Source organism: Falco biarmicus, chromosome 7 (genome assembly GCF_023638135.1).
Source record: "Falco biarmicus isolate bFalBia1 chromosome 7, bFalBia1.pri, whole genome shotgun sequence".
Lineage (NCBI taxonomy): Eukaryota > Metazoa > Chordata > Aves > Falconiformes > Falconidae > Falco > Falco biarmicus.
In genome coordinates this window covers 9,798,187-9,815,621 of record NC_079294.1, presented here as the reverse complement: position 1 = coordinate 9,815,621, position 17,435 = coordinate 9,798,187, and the positions used below count along the sequence as shown (strand labels likewise).

Below are 17,435 nucleotides of genomic sequence, written 5' to 3'. Positions count from 1 at the left end.
CCAATATACAAGCATCTCCTCCAAAGCAAACCCCAGAAGAAAAAGATGCTGCTATCTGGTTAACAAATACAGACTTTTCTCCGTGAAAATCAATGGAAAACAGGCCCTGGATTTTACTACAAAAGTGTTCCCTTGACCAGTAACCTTGTGTCATAAGGACAGCAGAAACATGCCCCTTCTTTGTGTCAGCATTCTCTTTCCCTTACTGTGCATGGGGAACACAACCCTCAAAGAGCCACAGGTATGGAAGTCTGTTCTGCAGAGCTGTGTACCAAAGATACAGAGGTTCCCAGCAAGGCACAGAGGGCAGAACAGGAGGCTGCATCCTAGCCTCACACCACTGCATCCTGGACAAGTGGAGGTTCCTCTGGTCATTGCCTCTACCAGCCCCACAAGACAGCATCTTCTCTTTGGGCAGCCTAGCATCTCAGCTCTTCCCCCCATGAGAGGCAGAGAGGCTGGGAGAAGGGTGGCATAGATGCATCTGCTCCTAGCAGAACCCCACACCATGAGTTCAGACTTGACTCTTGTCCACCAGCAAAATCCAGAACCAGTCTTGTGCTGGGTAAATCCCTTGTCAACAGCTGCTGGCTCAGCAGCTCCATGCCTGCTGTTCAGAGCTCTCCCATGCATGTGCAGGTTCTGCTGGATGAGAGCATGGTTTTTTTTCAGCATCTGTCCCCAGCTGGGAGCCGCTTCATCTTCTCACATCGAGTGAGCTCCCATCTTCCCTCCCCATGAAGTTTCAAAATCCAGGTGTGGAACTGCAATTCAATAACACAACAACTAAGGGATGTCTCTACAGGGGCATGCCCTCTCACAGTAAGGCTCTCCAGCCTCAGACACTCCCCTCTGCTTGCCAGGGACCCTCTCTACCTCCGCTGTCTTGCTATCAACAGGGAGGTGTGGAGCACTGTCTGCCCATCTCACCTTTTCCAGGCTGGGCCTGTGTCCCACACTGATCAGCGTCATGCCCAGCTGAAGGCACACATGGTACAGTTCATGCTCCACCTCTTCTGTCAGAGCGCTGGTGGCTTCATCTAGCACTGAGAGAAAAGTTGTAAGCCCCACAAGCCTTATGTCCCCTTAGGCAAAAGAGCAGCAACTGCCCAGAACATTTCGCATATTAACTGGAGCTCACTAGCAGCATCTGCAGAAGGGAAGTGAGAAGCCCAAGGACTCTGATTTTCTTCTGGCGCAGCTGGTGTCAGTCAACTTGGCAAGCTGCCCTTCCCCACATGCCCTCGAATCCACCCAAACAGCACCACTCACCTCATTCCCCTCCCTCAATAGCTGCCAGTCGCTGCCTCATGCCCACTGTTGTGAAAGCCAAGACAAACTTCTCAAGGCAGGCTGTGTGCCAGAGCATCAGGCTGAGCAGCAGCCTGTGCACCCCTCCAGCCCAGACCCCACCTGGAGCATCCAGGACAGACTGAAGCACCTTCCTGTCAGTTAAGGTTAAATACTGCCGATAAATTCAATTTGGTTTACATCATCTCTACAGCTTTTAGCTTTTAGCCCACAGGTTCCTTCTGCCCAGACAGCACCGAGCTGTGCTGCAGGCTTCAGGGGAAGAGAGGTACTTACACGTGATTACTTGCTACCAGCACTGGCTCTGTTCACCCACACCCACCCTGGCTCTCATGGTAAGTCCTCCAACAGTCACTAGCAGCCTAGGTGTGCAAAGGAATTAGCCTCATCTGCTAACGGGAGCTGCTTCTGTGATCTCTCAGGACCGTTTCTCCCACCGCTCCTTTCTTCTTTTGCTGTGTAACAACTAAATTTCCCACATTGCTTCTACAACTCTAGAGAGGCTTGTGAGCTTCTGATATGGCAGCTGATGCCATGCTCCCTAGCATGCACACTTCTTCATGTGGCAACTGGCGAGCATGCTGAGAGGGGGCTTCTTCAGATGCCATCTGACCTGGACCAAGACCATTAATCATTAGTTCCCTCAGAAGAGAATGTCTTATCCACAGCCTCTTCTTCTACCACCCTCCACACAGATAATGAAATTTCACCGCTGAATCCTCTGTGTGTTATGCTGCTGAAATAACGGCCCAGACAAAGCACGTTCCTAGCAAAGGAGGGATTTCACAAGCTGTCTCTGTACCAGCTTCTTTTTACACCAAAGTCTTTACACCAAAGGCCCTGCCTCTTCCCCTGCTCCTTGTTCAGTCGCTCACTCACCCGCATATTTTGGCTGGAGGTAGAAGAGCCGTGCAAACGAGAGCCTCTGCATCTCCCCTGGGGACAGGATGTCATACCTGCAGCAGGGTCAAGATTCACAATCCCCCTCAACAAAAAGAACTCATTTGCTGAAGAGCTTATGGCTGCTGATATCTGAGACCCCAGCAAGCAACTGTCCCTGTGTGTCCCCTGTGCCCCGCTCCACACTGGGACTGGCTCTGCACCCTTGTACACAGTCAGCTGCCTGAAGAGCAGCATGGCTGGTGATTGTTGATGCTTGGGGGATGAAGACCTTGACCCTGTATACTGCCTACCTCCCACAGGACATAGCTGAACATGCATGTTCCTAAGTCCAGCAGCAACATGCCTCTGCTTAGAAGTGTTCCACACCCAAAGGGATCACCCAAATTCATACGGACGCTGAGCTCCCTTACCAGTTCCAGTCCACCTGCTCATCCAGTCCTCCGGCCCTCGCCAGCAAATCAGTCTGCAGAGAGCACAGCAGACTTGTGAACACAGCCCCAACCCCGTCAGAGCATGGCCCGGAGCACAACCGCCCCCTTCATGCCACTCTTTCTTTTACCGCTTGAGCTGAAGTTGCTCTGCATCCCTCCTCCTCTGCCTGTCCCACAGACAGTCCTGTCCCAGCTGCAGACAACGTCCCCACATGTGTCCAGCACATTGTCACACTGCGCTGCCACAAATCCTCATTCCTTCATCCCTCACTGGCACCACCAGGAAAGAAGGCAGCAGCACTACCAGGGACTCACCAGTCCAGCCAGCTCCAGGAATCGCACAATTCTCTCATCATCTGCAGACCCTAGGGGAGAAAGCAGTACAGCTTAGGCAGAGGCAACGTACGCTGAGGCCACAGCTGCAAGGAGGAGTCAGCGGGGCAGGAGGGAAGGACTGGAGATCTCCTGAGGTTCAGCGTAGCGGACTCAACCACTGGACTATACCAGGTCCTGAGCTTTGGCACAGAGAGCTCCCAAAGACCGACCTTCCCTAAAAATGTTAACCGTGCCGGTGAGCAGCATGCCAGGAGGTGGCTGGGCTCCACAGATACACCTGAGATTTGGCCCAGTCCAAGGTCACAGATGGACACAGCCAGAACACAAGGATTCAGGCTTCAGTTGGCAAGGCCCTGCCCACCAGCTGCTCTCTTACGGCTGGCTGACTGCCCGCTGTAGGCTGCAGGTGGTGCAGTCATGGGACCAGGGCTTGGGTAACAGCCAGCAAAAGGATCCTACGTGGAAAGGGAAAAAACTCAGGAAGGACCAGCTGTGGAACAGAACATACACTTGAGCTGGTACAGCCAGCAGCTACGGAAGCTGAGCAGAAGGGCTGTGCATCTGTCATGGACCTCTCTGAAGCTGTGGAAGAGCCACAACAGTAGCTGACAGCTGCAGTTGCTCTCCGCAAGACTGTGACTGCCAAGTATTTGAAAGCGGCACGCAACACTGCTTCACTCAAGACAGAGACTTAAACCTGGACATCTGCAAACTGTAGCAGACCATGTGTGGTCTGGCTTGGGAAGAGGGCAGGGGGGGAGACAGGATCCATGTAGTCTGACCTCAACAGCATGCAAGGCCCTGGGACATCATTTGAAAATGAGGAACAGTGAAAGATGAAGGTAGATGGAAAATGAGATGGAGGCAAACATGGCTTGCCCAAAGGCAGGTTGTACCAGACAGATCAGATGTGTCCCAACAGCAAGGTGCCCCAACATGTATCGCATGTCTAGCACAACAGACAGAGCATGGCCAGCTTGTCCTCACTGCATCAAAAGAACATATTGTTATCAAGACAATATATTCCCTCCTGGAAGGGAGGGAACACAGAGCTGACCTTAACCTACACGAAGGTAAATCTTCCAGGGAAAAGCAGAGAGCAACAAAAGTGAAATGGATAAGCTCTCCTGGTGGGACATGGTAGAGAAGATAGATGCACTGGGCAAAGGACCAGGGAGCTGACACCACAGGGTTGGCTAACTGCTCTAATGGATTGCCACGTACCTGAAACTGGATAGATCTCCTTCAGGGGGTAGATCACCTGATTAACAGAGCAAAATAAGCTATGTCAGAGGGAGCCGGGCACGGTCCATCATGGACACAATGGTGATGGCATGAACTCAGGCATGAGGGAAGGAGCAGCCACCAGCATCCTCCTCCTTGCAGGGCTTTTTGCAGCACACAGGTTCATAGGGCACGGCCACAGCTGGGAGCAGAACTGGGGCCACAGTAGAGGCAGCCCCTGGGCCCACCTGTTCGCGCAGGCTTCCGTCAGTGAAGAAGGGCCGCTGCGGCAGGAACACAACTCCCCGTGGGCCAAAGCAGGTCAGCATCTTGATGCTCCCTGCAGAGAGACACACTCAGCCAAACCTGCAGCACCAGCCACCAACTCCCCACTGCCTCCTGTGCTGTCCTGCCCCATGAAGTACCCAACAAATCCCAGAAAAGGTATATTTGCAACAAAGCAATGAGAGCCAGAGCAGAGAATGCGATAGAGATGGGTGGCTCCAATGCATCAGTGACACATTCACCAACACAAAGTGGCACTGGCCTCACAACCCCACACTGCCACCTTCCAAACTGAGGGCAGCCCTGGCTGAGAAAGAGAAGGCCACTCAAAAAGAAGAGTAAAGACAGCAGCAGTCCTTACCCCGTGTGCTCTCCCAGAGTCCCCCAAGGACCCTCAGGAGAGATGTCTTTCCTGTGCCAGTGTTCCCCACAATCATCATACTGTTTCCTTGTGAGATCCTGAGGCTCAAGTCCTTGATAAGCAGCTTGCCAGAGGATGGCACCGAAAGTGTCACTTGCTCCAGAAGGAACGCTGTGTCCCTTGGCACTGGGTCCTCCCCAGAACTGCTGCTGGGCCACCACCAAGACAAAGGAGGAGAGATCTTGGGTAAGCGATCACAGTGAGACTAGCAAAGATCAGGCGTTGTGACAGCAGCCCTGTCCCACACACCTCGGGAATGACAAATCACAGTGAGCCCTGCCTGCTCCAACCAGCTGCATGCAACAGGCCGTGACATGATGGGCCACCTCCATCCCATGCCACCCCACATTCTGGCACATAAGCTGTAAGCCAACCAGTTGCTGAGCGGAGACTCACCCATCCAAATCCCAGCTTGCTTTGGCTTCTGAGTAGTTATCATTTTTTTTTCTGCCAAGGCTCAGCAAGGTCTCCTGCAGTTCACCAATCCTGGGCAAACAAGAAGTTGCATGAATGCCAGGGACAACTCCAGCAGCCTCCTCACAATACCCAAACTTGCCCGTGCTTGCTCACAAGCAACTGTTTCTTATTTATTTAGGACAGACCTGGGCAGAGTCTTGTCCCAGAGCTCCCTTTCCTGCAGAGACTTGCCTGCAAAGAAGCTTACCTGTGTGTGTAGCCAGCTACGTCGGTCACAGTGCTGGAGAGATCTATGAGCTGGCTGAAGCAGCTGATGAGGTAGATGGAAACAAAGGCATTCTGGGGAGAAATCACACGCCAGAGCAAGAGTCAGCACAAAGCTGGGGCACTGCCCCTTCCTCCATAGCTGCAAGGAGGCAGCCAAGGAGTCCAGACCTTTGGCCGTGTCAGCAGTTCCAGCAAGATGAAGGAGGGGTGGAGAAGTCACCTAGGGTGCTGGGAGCAAAGGAGAAGATGACCACATGCGGATGCAGCAGGGCTTCCCTGCTCAGTACAGCAGTTTTTGCCAGGTGGACACACATCTTCTGCCACCCAGGGATGGTGTTTGCAGAGTGCCTGCTGGCCTGCCCAGGGCTCAGCAGACTCACCCCACCTAAGTCACGCAGATCCATGCCACCGGCCCTGCCCCAGCACTGTACATGGTTCAGAGCAGGGTGTCTCAGCCCGCAGTGCCCACTTAGCTATTTTTAACTCTTCCTTCTCCATCACAAGATGGTTTTGGGTATCTGGGAACAAGTCAGGTTAGGAAGGCGAATGCAAGCCAGCTCAACCTCACAGGTGGCCAGGCTCACCACGGGCAGCAGCCCAGGGCACAACCCAGAGCCACAGCACTGCATGGACCCAATCCCCACCCAAACTGCTGAAAGCCAGAGGCTTTCTGAGGTCCCGTTGGTTTTTTTTTCAGACAGAGAGCTCTGAGCTGGGAAACACTTAGGTAGATGTTGACAGTTCTCACCCCAGGTTAATCATACACCAGCTGGCTCCAAGCTCCCATTTCTATGCCACCACAGGCAGGAACAGTCTAACCTCAAGGTCAGTTGCTGCAGGTTATCAAGCCCCAATGCCACCAGCCCCACACGAAACCTCCATCCTCAGCACCTGCTCACCCTCCACAACGGGGTCTGGGAAATCACCCTTAGCTCACCTTGCTGACGAGGGCGCTGAGCTCTGTTGGACTCAGGTCACCGTAAACCCCGGAAAAGATGGGAATGGCGATGACCACATAGCTCAGGATGCTGCCCAAGTAGTCAAAGGTGTTGATCCCAACTGGGCAGAAGCATATTGAAAGAAGACAGTGAGTTTGGGTGGGAACGTCTGTCCCAGCCAGGCTGACATGCAGCCCATGAGCCTGGTCAGAGGAAGACCCACGGTCCTGCCTCAGCACTTCATGATACACCAGAGCAGTCTGCCAAGCAAAGAGCACTTTAAGACAGGCCCCTGAGCAGAGAAACAACATCCAGACACACAGCTCAGTAACTACCACGGGGCAAAACCCACTTTGCATGCTTGTTTCTATTCTTTAGAGGCCTGGCTGACTCACAAGAAATGGGAGGGAGGACAAAAAGGAAGCTCTGGGGCAAGATGGTTGGCTGTGAAGTCTGTCTTGGAGCACAGGACAGGCAGAAAAGACTTAAGACCCCAGACTCCCACAGACACACTTGCATTCAGGGCTCCCCTTACATTGCTCTGAAGCTCACTATGGTGTTGAGATGAGGAAGAGCTGTCTTGATACTGATCATTTAACGCCCATACCTGGACCCAGTGACAATGGGAGAAGGAAGATTTTCAGGGGAAAACTATGCTCAAGGGACAATCTCCATAGGAAAGAAGTTTCCACAGCTCCCAACCACCTATACAAAGTCTTCTGCCTCCCCAAAGCTCAAGCCCTTCCCTCTCTTCCTGGCCATTGAACACTTGCCCCACAAAAGGCACAGATTCCTACAGAATCCCCTTTTGGGGGCTTGCATTCTCCAGTTTAGCTGGGTCCTCCACAACTTTGCTTTTTATGAGGCTTTTTCACAAGAGGATTCCCATTTAGGGCTGCAGGAGGCACCCTCAGGGTGAACCCTTTCATGCACCAGCAAGACGCAGCAGAGGAAACCCCGGCATCGCTGCTCTAGCAATAGGGTTCCCCAGTCTGTGGGTCACAGCAACAGAGCTACCATACACCCCACTTCACCCCCCAAACTCCACACTCACTGTATAGCCACAGCTCCTTGCCTATCAGCTCCCTCTGCATCCGCAGCAAGCTCTGCAGCCTCCAGTTCGTGCGCATGTGCTCCACTCGCCCGGCCCTGTAAAATAAGATTGCAATATGCTGCAAACATCCCGGGAGCATGGCAATGAGGTCAAAGCATGGGCTTTACAACTGAGGTTTGGAAAGGGTCTGGCACCTTAGCCTCCAAGCAACAAGCTCTTTGTTGAGCAGGAACTGAACAGCCAAGAACTCCCACCTGAAGAGCTTCACCAAGAAACTCTGGCTGAAACAAACAGCCCTGCAAATCTCTCCCAGAACCCGTGGATGCTGCTGTTGCGCACAGGAGGAGGCGAGGCAGTTGGACACCGCCAACAAGGCCCCAGCCTGGAGCAATGCACACCCAAAGTCAAACACACTTTGCAACCAGAGCCTGGTTGGAAGAGAGGGACAGCACCACTGGACAGCTGGAGCCAGAAAGAAGGCAGAAGCAAGTCCAGGAGGTGACAGCAAGCCAACACCACCTGCACAGCCGGCAGCCCCAGTCCACCGCTTCCCATTCCCAATGCTGGGAGGAGTGGAACGTGGACAAACCCGGAGCAGTGCAGCACCCCATGTGGGTGACCTCAGCCCACACACACACACACTCCCCTTCTGCAGGCATCAGGGGGTCACCCGCCACCTGAATTAGCAGTGATGCTCCCACAGCCAGGCTGAGTCAGTAGCAAGAGGTCACATCTGGCTCTGAACCATCACCTTCAGCAAGCCCGGCAGCTCCTTCTGCTCCTTTGCAAGGGCTGGGCTGCCCTCAGGTGGCAAAACGCAGAGAGCTCCATGTCTCGCTCCAGACTCCCACCTGCCGCAGCAGCTATCGCCCCTGCCACCCAACACACACGTGCCCAGCGCACACCCATGCTCCCACCACAGTCCATGTAACAGAGGAGTCCCTAGGCTCGAGCAGATAAGGCCAGGAGCTGCACAAAAAAAGCCCCCAAAATTAAGATTTTTAAAGTTCTTAGTTTTAAATTTTAAAGTTCTTAGAAAAAATACGTTTTCTTTCTCAAAAACACATCCACTTAGAATTCTACTTGGCATTACTGCCCTACAGCCCATCTCAAGTAACTACGGAGCGGCAATCTTTGCTGCTGAGTATTTGGAAAGGACAAAGCCCCGGACACAAGGAGTTAAAGGCAAGGAAGGCACTGTGAATGACAGCTATTATTTCCTTTTGCAGATGAGAGATTGCTGTATTGGTTTTAGTTTTCTCTCCCATTCAGTTCACTTTTAAAGCAAGTTTGCCAAAGGCTTAGCAACCAAAGAAGTAAAAAGGTGACGGTGCTCAGGTTTTGTTTCTTCCTTTACCAAAACAATGGTTAGGCAGGTGCAAGAGGATGAGATCTAACAGCTTCTACAAGTCTGGCAAAACCAGCCGCTCACCACATGCTCCTCCTCTTGCAGGACTCTAGGAATGCAACTTTTTTTAAAAAATCCTTTATTTTTAATTATTAATACCATGAGAATGCCTGGTTTTGTGCAATTTAATTAAATTCTAGTTCCCCACCAAGTAAAGCTTTTCTATTAATGAACTGTACTGAAGTGACACTCTGCTTTCTGGTATAATAATCCACTTTCCATTTTCTACTTGGCAATAGAATAGAAAACTTCAAAATTGCGAGGAAGAGTACCACAGCTTAAATAAGGGCATGTAGTTAAGAGTATCTTCTCCATTAAGAAAAATTATCATCAACCAGTAAGAATCAACCTGCCCACAAAGAAATAACTCAAACTTGCCAATGCAAATCCAGATTTATTTCAGTTATTTAAATCAGAGTTTCATGCTTGTCAAAATAAATCTTTATGAAATCAGCGATTTTGAATCAAACCACTTTGAGGACAGCACCATAACACTTGGAATGCTCGGTCGTTACAGCATGAAGGAGCCAAACATATCACAGGCAGGGAAAACCACAGACAGAACAGCTGCTGCTTGCATAAACTCCTGGAAACAGTGCGATTTCACAACATGCAGGGCAAAGGCAGACATGTGACAAGCAACGACCTCCTGCCACCAACCAGGCACCCCAACACAAGCTACAGTAAAATCATGGCCCTTTTTCTGGGCTCTAGCAGTTTTCACGAAACACCTTTAAGGGTTCAAGCAACAGCTCAACAGACTTCAGGGCATCACAGAGCAGGGAGGTGCTCCCAGCTGTGTACTCAGCTCTGGGGTACATGGCACTGAGCAAACTCAGAGAGCAGCACTAGAGGGTTGGGAGGGTCAGGGCACAGACCGACCTAGAGGAGCAAGCAGAGGTAACAAGGGCAAGCAACAGCTGGCATACCCAGAGAAGACACATAGGTCTGCAGCAGCAGGATGGGGCCAGAAGCAACCTGCAACAAGTCCCCAAGGGAACATCCTGACAAGATGCAACGAGACCCTGAGCAATCTTCCAGGTAAGGACCTGGTATAACATCAGCAATGGTCTCCAAGCCAGCACCAAATCTGTATCAAGCTTCTGGGGATGTTAGAAAGGAGGCAGAGAAAAAACAGTTGTCTCCAGCTGCTGTGGAGTATTTCTGCAGACAAGGTGCAGAATGCAAAGGAGAACAGAGTCTCAGGGCTGTACGATGCTGCAGCAGGATGGAGGGGACAGAAATCTCCAGCTGCAGTGACAGGACTTGGACTTCTCTGGGATACATGAATACAACAAGGATGACCTGAGCTGGGAGGATCCTTATGGGGACATAAAGAAGTGAACGCTACTAACCTGTAGAAAGCAGCTGGTTCCGCGTTGACACGAATCTGCATGTGCTTGAACCTGGACAACCCCAAAAAAATATTACGATTGTGCATAGTGAATTACATAGCCAATAGTCTTGCTAGAGGAAACTCACCTTGCATGTGAGGCATCTCTTGTCAGAAACACTCAATAGGCTCAAAAAGGCACCAGAGACCAAGGCTTAGCACAAGGTGACATTGTTCTACCCCAGCTCAGTGGTGCATTTGTTTGGTATGCTGCGCTCTGTGCGTATCTTCCCAGCCCCTGGGCCGCCTGTTTGCCAGCCCAGCATCTCTGCCACACAGAATCACAACCAACTACCCTGGTATGAGCTCCCTGTACCACACCAGCTCCTGTTGCTGTCCTTGGATGCCCTGAGCCTCAGGGAAAGCTGCAAAGCCCCTGCCACACACCCAGCCAGCCCTGCAGGGGAAAGGGGAGGAGATGAGTTACAGAGCATATGGAAAGACTGTGCTGGTTTGGGCACTTCGGAAGGTGTGGGTGAAGCAGAAACCTGATTTCTGTCAGTAGATGCAGTTCACTGAACTTACATCTGCACCCAAGGAAGCTCCATGTGCAGTTTTCTCCAACATATCCAATGCCCTAGCAGAGGCATCAGCAATAGCAAAGACCAGGCAAGCAGCCTGGAGACTGAACCAAGGGCACTGCCTGCCATGACAGGGCAGTGAAAGGGGGGATGGAGGCTCAGCACACGGAATTTGGGGCAGGATTGCACAAGTAGATTTCTCTGAGTGTGGGCGATGTCACAGACAAGAGTAGTAACTGTGTACATAGCACTGAACGGGGACAAAAAAGCAGCTTTTGCAGAAGCTGCCAAGAGACAGTGAAAACACTGCTCTGCTGAGACTCACCTGAAATCCCCCTCCAGTTTTTCCTGCTGCACAAGTTTAGACACAATTGGGCTCATCAATACCTTGTTGACGATCGTCCCAATGATGAAATACCCAAAGATGCTCACCGGGCCTAGCCAGCCTGTGCTACAGAGGAGAAAGAGAGGTCAGCTAATAATCCAAGCAAAGGATGCCCTAGCACCCTCAGGCTCAAGCAGTCAAAGCCCTCAGCTGTCACCTCTCTTGGCTTTCACAGAAGTTTGGGGGCTAGCACTGCACACCCCAGCATCCCCAAAGAAGAATTCCCTTTGGAGTGCAGAGATCACTCACCCACATGTACAAGTGTCCCTCTGGGGAGTTGTAACATGGGTGCCAGGCTCCAAAAACAAAATAAAGAGCATAGGAAACAGGCATGAAAGCAGGGCCAGGATGGGTCCTTACCTGTGGAAACACTGGTATGTGTAGTAGGCCAGTGTGAAGGGTGAGATGATGAGCTTGCTGGCCATGGAGCTGAGCTGCCTGCAGAACCTCTCCACATCCTGGCTGATGCGCTGGTCCCTGCTCAACACAGAGCCATTGACACTGTTAAAGCCCAGGAGCAAGAATCAGTACTAACTCCCTAACAGGGCACAAGCCAGGCTGTTTCATTGCCTGAACTTAGGATAGGGTGCAGGTGAACAGCCCTACCTGGGAGGGATCTACAGCTGTGACTCCAGTTCCCCCACAGGAAACAATTTCCATGGCCCAGAAAGACCCAACCCAAAGGCCCTCCCGGCACCTACCCAGCTCCTGCTGTTACTTTCACCCTGTTTCTTGCCCCTTGTTCCACTTTCAACAACATTGTCCAACTCTGCTAAAGGTCTCTGCATCCTTGTCTTTTCCTCCTCTCCCGAACCCACCCCTGTACTACCAAGAACTACTGACTCCCCCCCAGACCTCCAGTACTGGTGCTGCATCACTACTAGGACTGGCTAGGGCACAGGCCAGGCCTTTGCCAGCTGTTGGATATTTGCAAATGCTTCCACCATATCCACCTTTCCGCAGTAGCTGGTCCCTTTGCTCTTTACGGAGTGCCCTCTGGTCCCTTTGCTGCAAGGAAGAAAGCGCTTCCACCCAGCCCCATCCCACAAGAGCAGGCAGCAGCACACCAGGGCTCCTCGCCCCATGGGTGACAGACCTTCAAGTCCCACCTGTCCTACTGCTGAGCAGGAGCTGCACTTGGGGTAACTAGAAAGGATTTTGGCGTATTTACTCCCTTAGCACCTCATTTGTCCAGAGCAGGTGGATGAGGGGTTCAGCCTGGTGAAGAGGAAAGGCCATGGCTGTGAAAGGCTGGACTCCTGCTTAGCTATCGGTGCAGATACAACCACAAGAACATTCAACTCTTTTGCAGTCCCGGAACAGCAATGGATTAATTTTGGGGCAGCTCTCACCCTGATTGACCTTACAGTCGTCATTTTTCCTCCTCAGACTGTAATTGTTCCCATAAAGTTATAATGTAAGTCAAGCTATAGACTCGTGGCAGGTTATTACTTTTTATGAGCTATTAAGCAACATGCAATGATAAGACATAAACAACTCAAATGCCCTGCTAGGAGCCGCAAGTGTTTGTATGCCACTCAGAACCCACTCTTCATTCCTTCTAGATGGATGACACCACGCATCTGACACTCGGTTTGGTTTGCATTGCATAATGGGAGGTCACTTGGTCACTCTAATTCATTCTCCAAGTAGCTGATGCAGGCAAAAAATTCTCATCAAGGAATTGCAAGATAAAGAGAACTTTTTGTAGTGGCACCAAAAAAGACACTAAAGAGTAAGACTGGATGTTTGAGCAGAAGCAGTGCAACGAAAAAATTCAGTAGTAATAAAAAAAGAGTCCACAGCAATCCCACACACTCGCTCTGCTAAGGTCAGGAGAGCTGGCTCTATTGCTGCAAAGCAGACCGACCCAGTTATCTCATGCATTTCACTGCACAATGTGAATACATTCCCTGGTTAAAAATAAACCTGAGCAGGATAGTCATGTGGTGAGGGGCCTCTGACCTCCCCTTCCTCCTTCCCCAAAGGAAAAAAAGATAGGCATGCAGCAGCTTCTGATCATGGCCAATATACCACACTGCCTGGGAAGCACTGCATTCCTTGGTGACAGGTATGGCTTTTGAACCTCTGCTTGCAACTCCAAACCACTGCAAGGCACCATCAAAAATGAACATTTAATGAGGGTAGGAGTAACCCCAGCAGTGCACCAGCATCATGAAGCTGTGATTTCATGTTTGGCAGCAGGGCTGTTTGACCCAAGCTAAGCCCTCTCTCTGTGCACCACTGGTTGCTCTTACTCAGGCTGTCTCCTAGCACTGGGTCAGCAGAAACAGCTAGGGAACGGGTCTGGCTGAAAAACGATACAGACAAGAAAACATCTAAGATACCCAGCACAATTTCACTGTGCAGCCACACAGACCACCGTGTTGTTCAAGAAAGGGGCAAGGGCAAGCAGCCAGGAGCACTGGGTAGCAGAAACACAAAGACTGCTTCAGTTCCTTGAGGTCACCACTATTAGCAACAGTTAGGAGTTCCTGCAAGACAGCCATTTCTCACAGGGACCCCAGGTCTGGTCTCCTTTGGTGCCATCAATGTGGGAGATGGCACCAGTGCAGTGACTAGACCAGACGTGCCCCCTCCAGGGGAGGGGAGCTTGGGGACTCAAAACAACTGCATAAAGCCACACAATTTGGAAAAAGTCATCCCCTGATTTCTAGTTTTTCAGCAAATATTTAATAGTAACTCCTTCAAATTCTGGAGGGGGAAAAAAGCGCCTCTACCTCTCACATGAAGTCTAATGTATGATCTTTAAGTCTTCAAAGTGCGAAACTACAACAGCAGCGTCCTGTGTGCAAGGACAGGCTGGAAGGCCAGGGTCAGCACACAGCTGCGAGGAAGGGAGGTGTTCAACTTCTGCTTCACAGCCCAGGCAGATCAGCAGCTCTGCAGTAAGCAGGACAGTGCACGAAGCAAACTGGAAGGGGATCTCAGACTGGGCTGGGATAAGCACGGAGGGACTGAATGCTCCGCCTTCTCCCATATTTCAGGTCATCATTTCATGACATTTCCTTCCTAGAACCAGGAAAGGGGAAATGCAGCCCTCATACAGTACAAAACAAAGTCCTTCCTGGATGTGGCTCCCATGGGCTATCAAAACCACTAAAAACGCAACTAAACAAAACTGCGTTTGGCTGGAGACTCCGGTGGTTGAAGTTCAAACAGAACAACAGGGACTGTCCTAACGCACTGGCTGCGTGAAGGCAGGGAGAGGCAGTACTCTGACTCCCGCCAGGCCCTTTGCAACATCACACCGCGTGTCAAGGGTTACGTTTGCAGACAGCATGTTTTATAGCAGCACTATATCCCTGTTCTGCCGGGCCTCTGCTTTCCTCGCAACAGAAACATCCTACCCCTAAAACTATCACGACTGACCACCCTACCCCTAAAACTATCATGACTGACCAGCAGCGACAGGAGTTCCCAGAAGCAGGCACCATCTCCTCCCACCCAGGGCAGAAGAAGGTATTTGTGCCTAGATGGCAAAAGCTTCAGGGCTCAAGCCCCTACCCAGAGACACAGAGAAGTCAGGAAAAGGTGTGGAGCAGCCCAGAAGAAGCCAAGCAAGAGCCTGAAAGAAGCTGCAGGCAGCCTACGGATTATCGATGTCTTCACGCAGCACGTGCAGGCTGTAGTAGACCTGCCCTTGGAAGTAGCAGCTGTGGAGGTATTCGGTGAGGGATTTCCTCCAGTTCAGGTACATCATGTTGCAGATAAACTGGTCGAAGCTTTTCAGCTGGAACAAGGGCAAGGAGAGAGATGGGAGGAGATGAGCGAGAACAACAAGCATTTCCCAAAACAAAAGAAAAACCTAACCGTTTGCACCAGTGATGCATCCCAAGCATACCTACCTACCAGGGCATGGGTAGACCTAGATCCTTCACCACCAGGATCATGCCGGGAGCCACGGGCAGCTTTTCCCCTCCCCTCCCAAGGCACTGGAGCCTCCGGCCTGCCTTACCGTGGAGTTCACTACGATCAGAGCCAGGGCAAGCGCAGTCAGCCATTTGAACCCGGAGAAGTCCTTGTTCCCCAGGACCTCATAGTACTGGCTGGGGATGACGCCGACCCGGTAAATGACCAGCTGCTCTGCAGGAGAGAGGCGGCACGGCGAGGGGATGAAGGGCAGCGGTGACAGAGGCAGGGGGGTGGGGGAGCAGAGGCAGGGTGCAGCCCCCCGCCCCCGCCGCAGCGCGCTCACCCAGCAAGGCGACCCCGAGCAGCGTCAGGAACATCAGGGCGCTCGGGGAGGGCCAGCCGGGGAACAGCACGGCCTGCAGCGCCACGAACCGCCGCACCAGCAGCCCGTCCAGCCGCGGCCCGGGCCTGCAACGGAGGGAGACGCGGGACCGCCGGTGAGCCCTCGGGGACGCGCTGTCCCGCCCCGCCCCCCCCCCGGCCGCCCCCTCCTCACCGGCCGCCGGCCCCGGCGCCCCTCATCCCGCCGCTGCCTCCCGCCATCACCGTGCGGCCACGGCCACGGCCGCGCCCTCCCGGGGAAGGCCCCGCCCCCGCGGGCGCTACAACATGAATATTCATCACCTCTCCTCGGCCTGCATGAGCCCCGGCGCCGCCCGCCCGGGCAGGACCCGCCGCCGCGCTGCAGAGCGCTTCCGGGCGCGGCGTCACCGCACGGCTCCCGCCCGGCCGCCCCGCCTCTCCCGCCCGGCCGCCCCGCCTCTCCCGCCCGGCCGCCCCGCCTCTCCCGCCCCGCCTCTCCCGCCGGCGAGGAGCGGCAGCGCCCCCTGACGGGCCGCCGCGCTGCCCGCAGGGCACAGCACCCCCTGGCGGCGTCGGGCGGGGAGGCGGGAAGCGCCCCGGGGCTGCGGACGGTGCTCGCGTCCCTCACGGCTTATACCGCCAGCCGCGCTCGGTGCCAGCCGGGGACGGGCCCAGAGGCCGTGGCTCGGCAGGGCCATGGCTGCCGGGCAGGCCGCGGGGCCGGGGAAGAGGGCCCTGCCGCTTCGCTGCCTGAGGGAGCGGGACAAGCAGGAGCTGCTCCCTCCGGGGACCCCAGAGGCTGAGGGACGGTCCCTCAGGGGACCTCAGGTCCCTCAGGGGAAGGAGCAGGGCTGATGCCTGTGCGTGGGCTACGTTGGGGTGGGCAGTGAAGTTTCGGGCTGGTTCGAAAGGATGCGCAGGTTGTGGTGGCCACTGCGGGGACCTCGGGGTACGGCAGCGATCCCCAGCGGGGGGACGGCAGAGGGTGTCCCCGCTCCCCGAGCACTGCAAAACCCCTGGCGGAGGGGCGGCACAGGCCTCAGGAAAGCAGCCACCGGCTGTGGCGGGGAATTGACCCTCTCTGACATCTCAGCGATCCCAGGTTTAATACAGAAACCAACTATTTTTTTCCTCCAGATTTGGGTAGTCACCCGAACTCTGGGTTATAAAATGTTTCTGGACGAGTCTGATGATAAGAGAGGAGGGATCCTACGTGCTGCAGCCCCTTCCCTTCCCTGTGAGGCATCTCTCACACCCACTGTCCTGTTAATGTGATTTCTTCTGCAGAGCCTTTGGGCTTCTGCACATGCCCCACGGGTCCCTCTTCCCATACACCAAGTAGCTTCATTCTCCTGCCAGTTCCCTGCCTCCCAACCCTTTTTCTCCTCCCTTGTCCTCATGTCCATCGTCTTTGCTCTGCTGCTACCTGCTCAGGGGTCTAGGCCCTTCAAAACACAAAATCAGAGTGTATGCGCTCAGGGATGAAAGAAGATGCACCGGTCTGTTTCGTCAGCAAATGGCCCTGCTCCCTGAGCAGTGTCCCTTTCCGCTTGCCCTCATCTCCCTTCTCTCCACTCTTTTACTGCTGGAATTCACAATGCTATCAGTCATACCTAAAGGTTAAGCTCCAGAGGGCAGAGAGCAGCACTCTGAAAACCTGACTTCAGCGATGACTAATTTTTATGTTAAAAGGATCTTTTTTTCTCTCAGCTGTTGCATCAGTCCTGGGTGATGGTTGCTCCTACGCAGTCACATCCTCTCACGGTGCAGTATTGCAGCTGTGACAATTGTGTGTGTCACCTTAACAGTACTTACCGGCACTGAACTGAGTCCTTTGCCCACCTTATGGCCAGGGGATATTCCTTTCCTCCCCTGCTGATGAAATGGCTTCCCAGCACAGAG

General features: G+C 53.2%; 1 protein-coding gene across 7 annotated transcripts; it reads right to left on the bottom strand.

Moving 5' to 3' along the window:
• Positions 1 to 89: 89 nt before the first annotated feature.
• ABCD4 (ATP binding cassette subfamily D member 4) lies at positions 90 to 15,950 on the bottom strand. Of its 7 annotated transcripts, none has more exons than XM_056346245.1 (19): positions 15,855 to 15,950; positions 15,514 to 15,638; positions 15,274 to 15,401; positions 14,909 to 15,048; positions 11,655 to 11,771; positions 11,235 to 11,360; positions 10,351 to 10,401; positions 7,588 to 7,682; positions 6,533 to 6,654; positions 5,576 to 5,667; positions 5,308 to 5,397; positions 4,852 to 5,060; positions 4,454 to 4,545; positions 4,206 to 4,242; positions 2,961 to 3,010; positions 2,625 to 2,677; positions 2,191 to 2,267; positions 931 to 1,046; positions 90 to 764 (listed from the first exon to the last, which is right to left on the bottom strand). In XM_056346245.1, the coding sequence occupies exons 1-19, from the start codon at positions 15,869 to 15,871 to the stop codon at positions 669 to 671; spliced, it is 1,833 nt and encodes a 610-aa protein (XP_056202220.1). In that variant the 5' UTR covers positions 15,872 to 15,950; the 3' UTR covers positions 90 to 668. The 7 variants fall into 7 exon arrangements, with proteins under 7 accessions (XP_056202220.1, XP_056202217.1, XP_056202218.1 ...); XM_056346242.1 differs by lacking the exon at positions 15,855 to 15,950 and adding an exon at positions 15,727 to 15,833; XM_056346243.1 differs by lacking the exon at positions 15,855 to 15,950 and adding an exon at positions 15,727 to 15,833 and having other exon boundaries at positions 4,852 to 5,057.
• Between the last annotated feature and the right edge of the window lie 1,485 nt (positions 15,951 to 17,435).

Bases quoted from the DNA above. Each gene is read 5' to 3' on its own strand.
- ABCD4 (XM_056346242.1), bottom strand. From the start codon at position 15,773: ATGGCGGGAGGCAGCGGCGGGATGAGGGGCGCCGGGGCCGGCGGCCG. The intron at 3,011-4,205 runs GTACGTGGCAAT...TTTCTCCCCTAG, and splicing joins GGAGATCTATCCAGTTTCAG to GGTCTGCAGATGATGAGAGA. The intron at 1,047-2,190 runs GTGAGTGAGCGA...CTTTTCTCTCAG, and splicing joins CCTCCAGCCAAAATATGCGG to TGCTAGATGAAGCCACCAGC.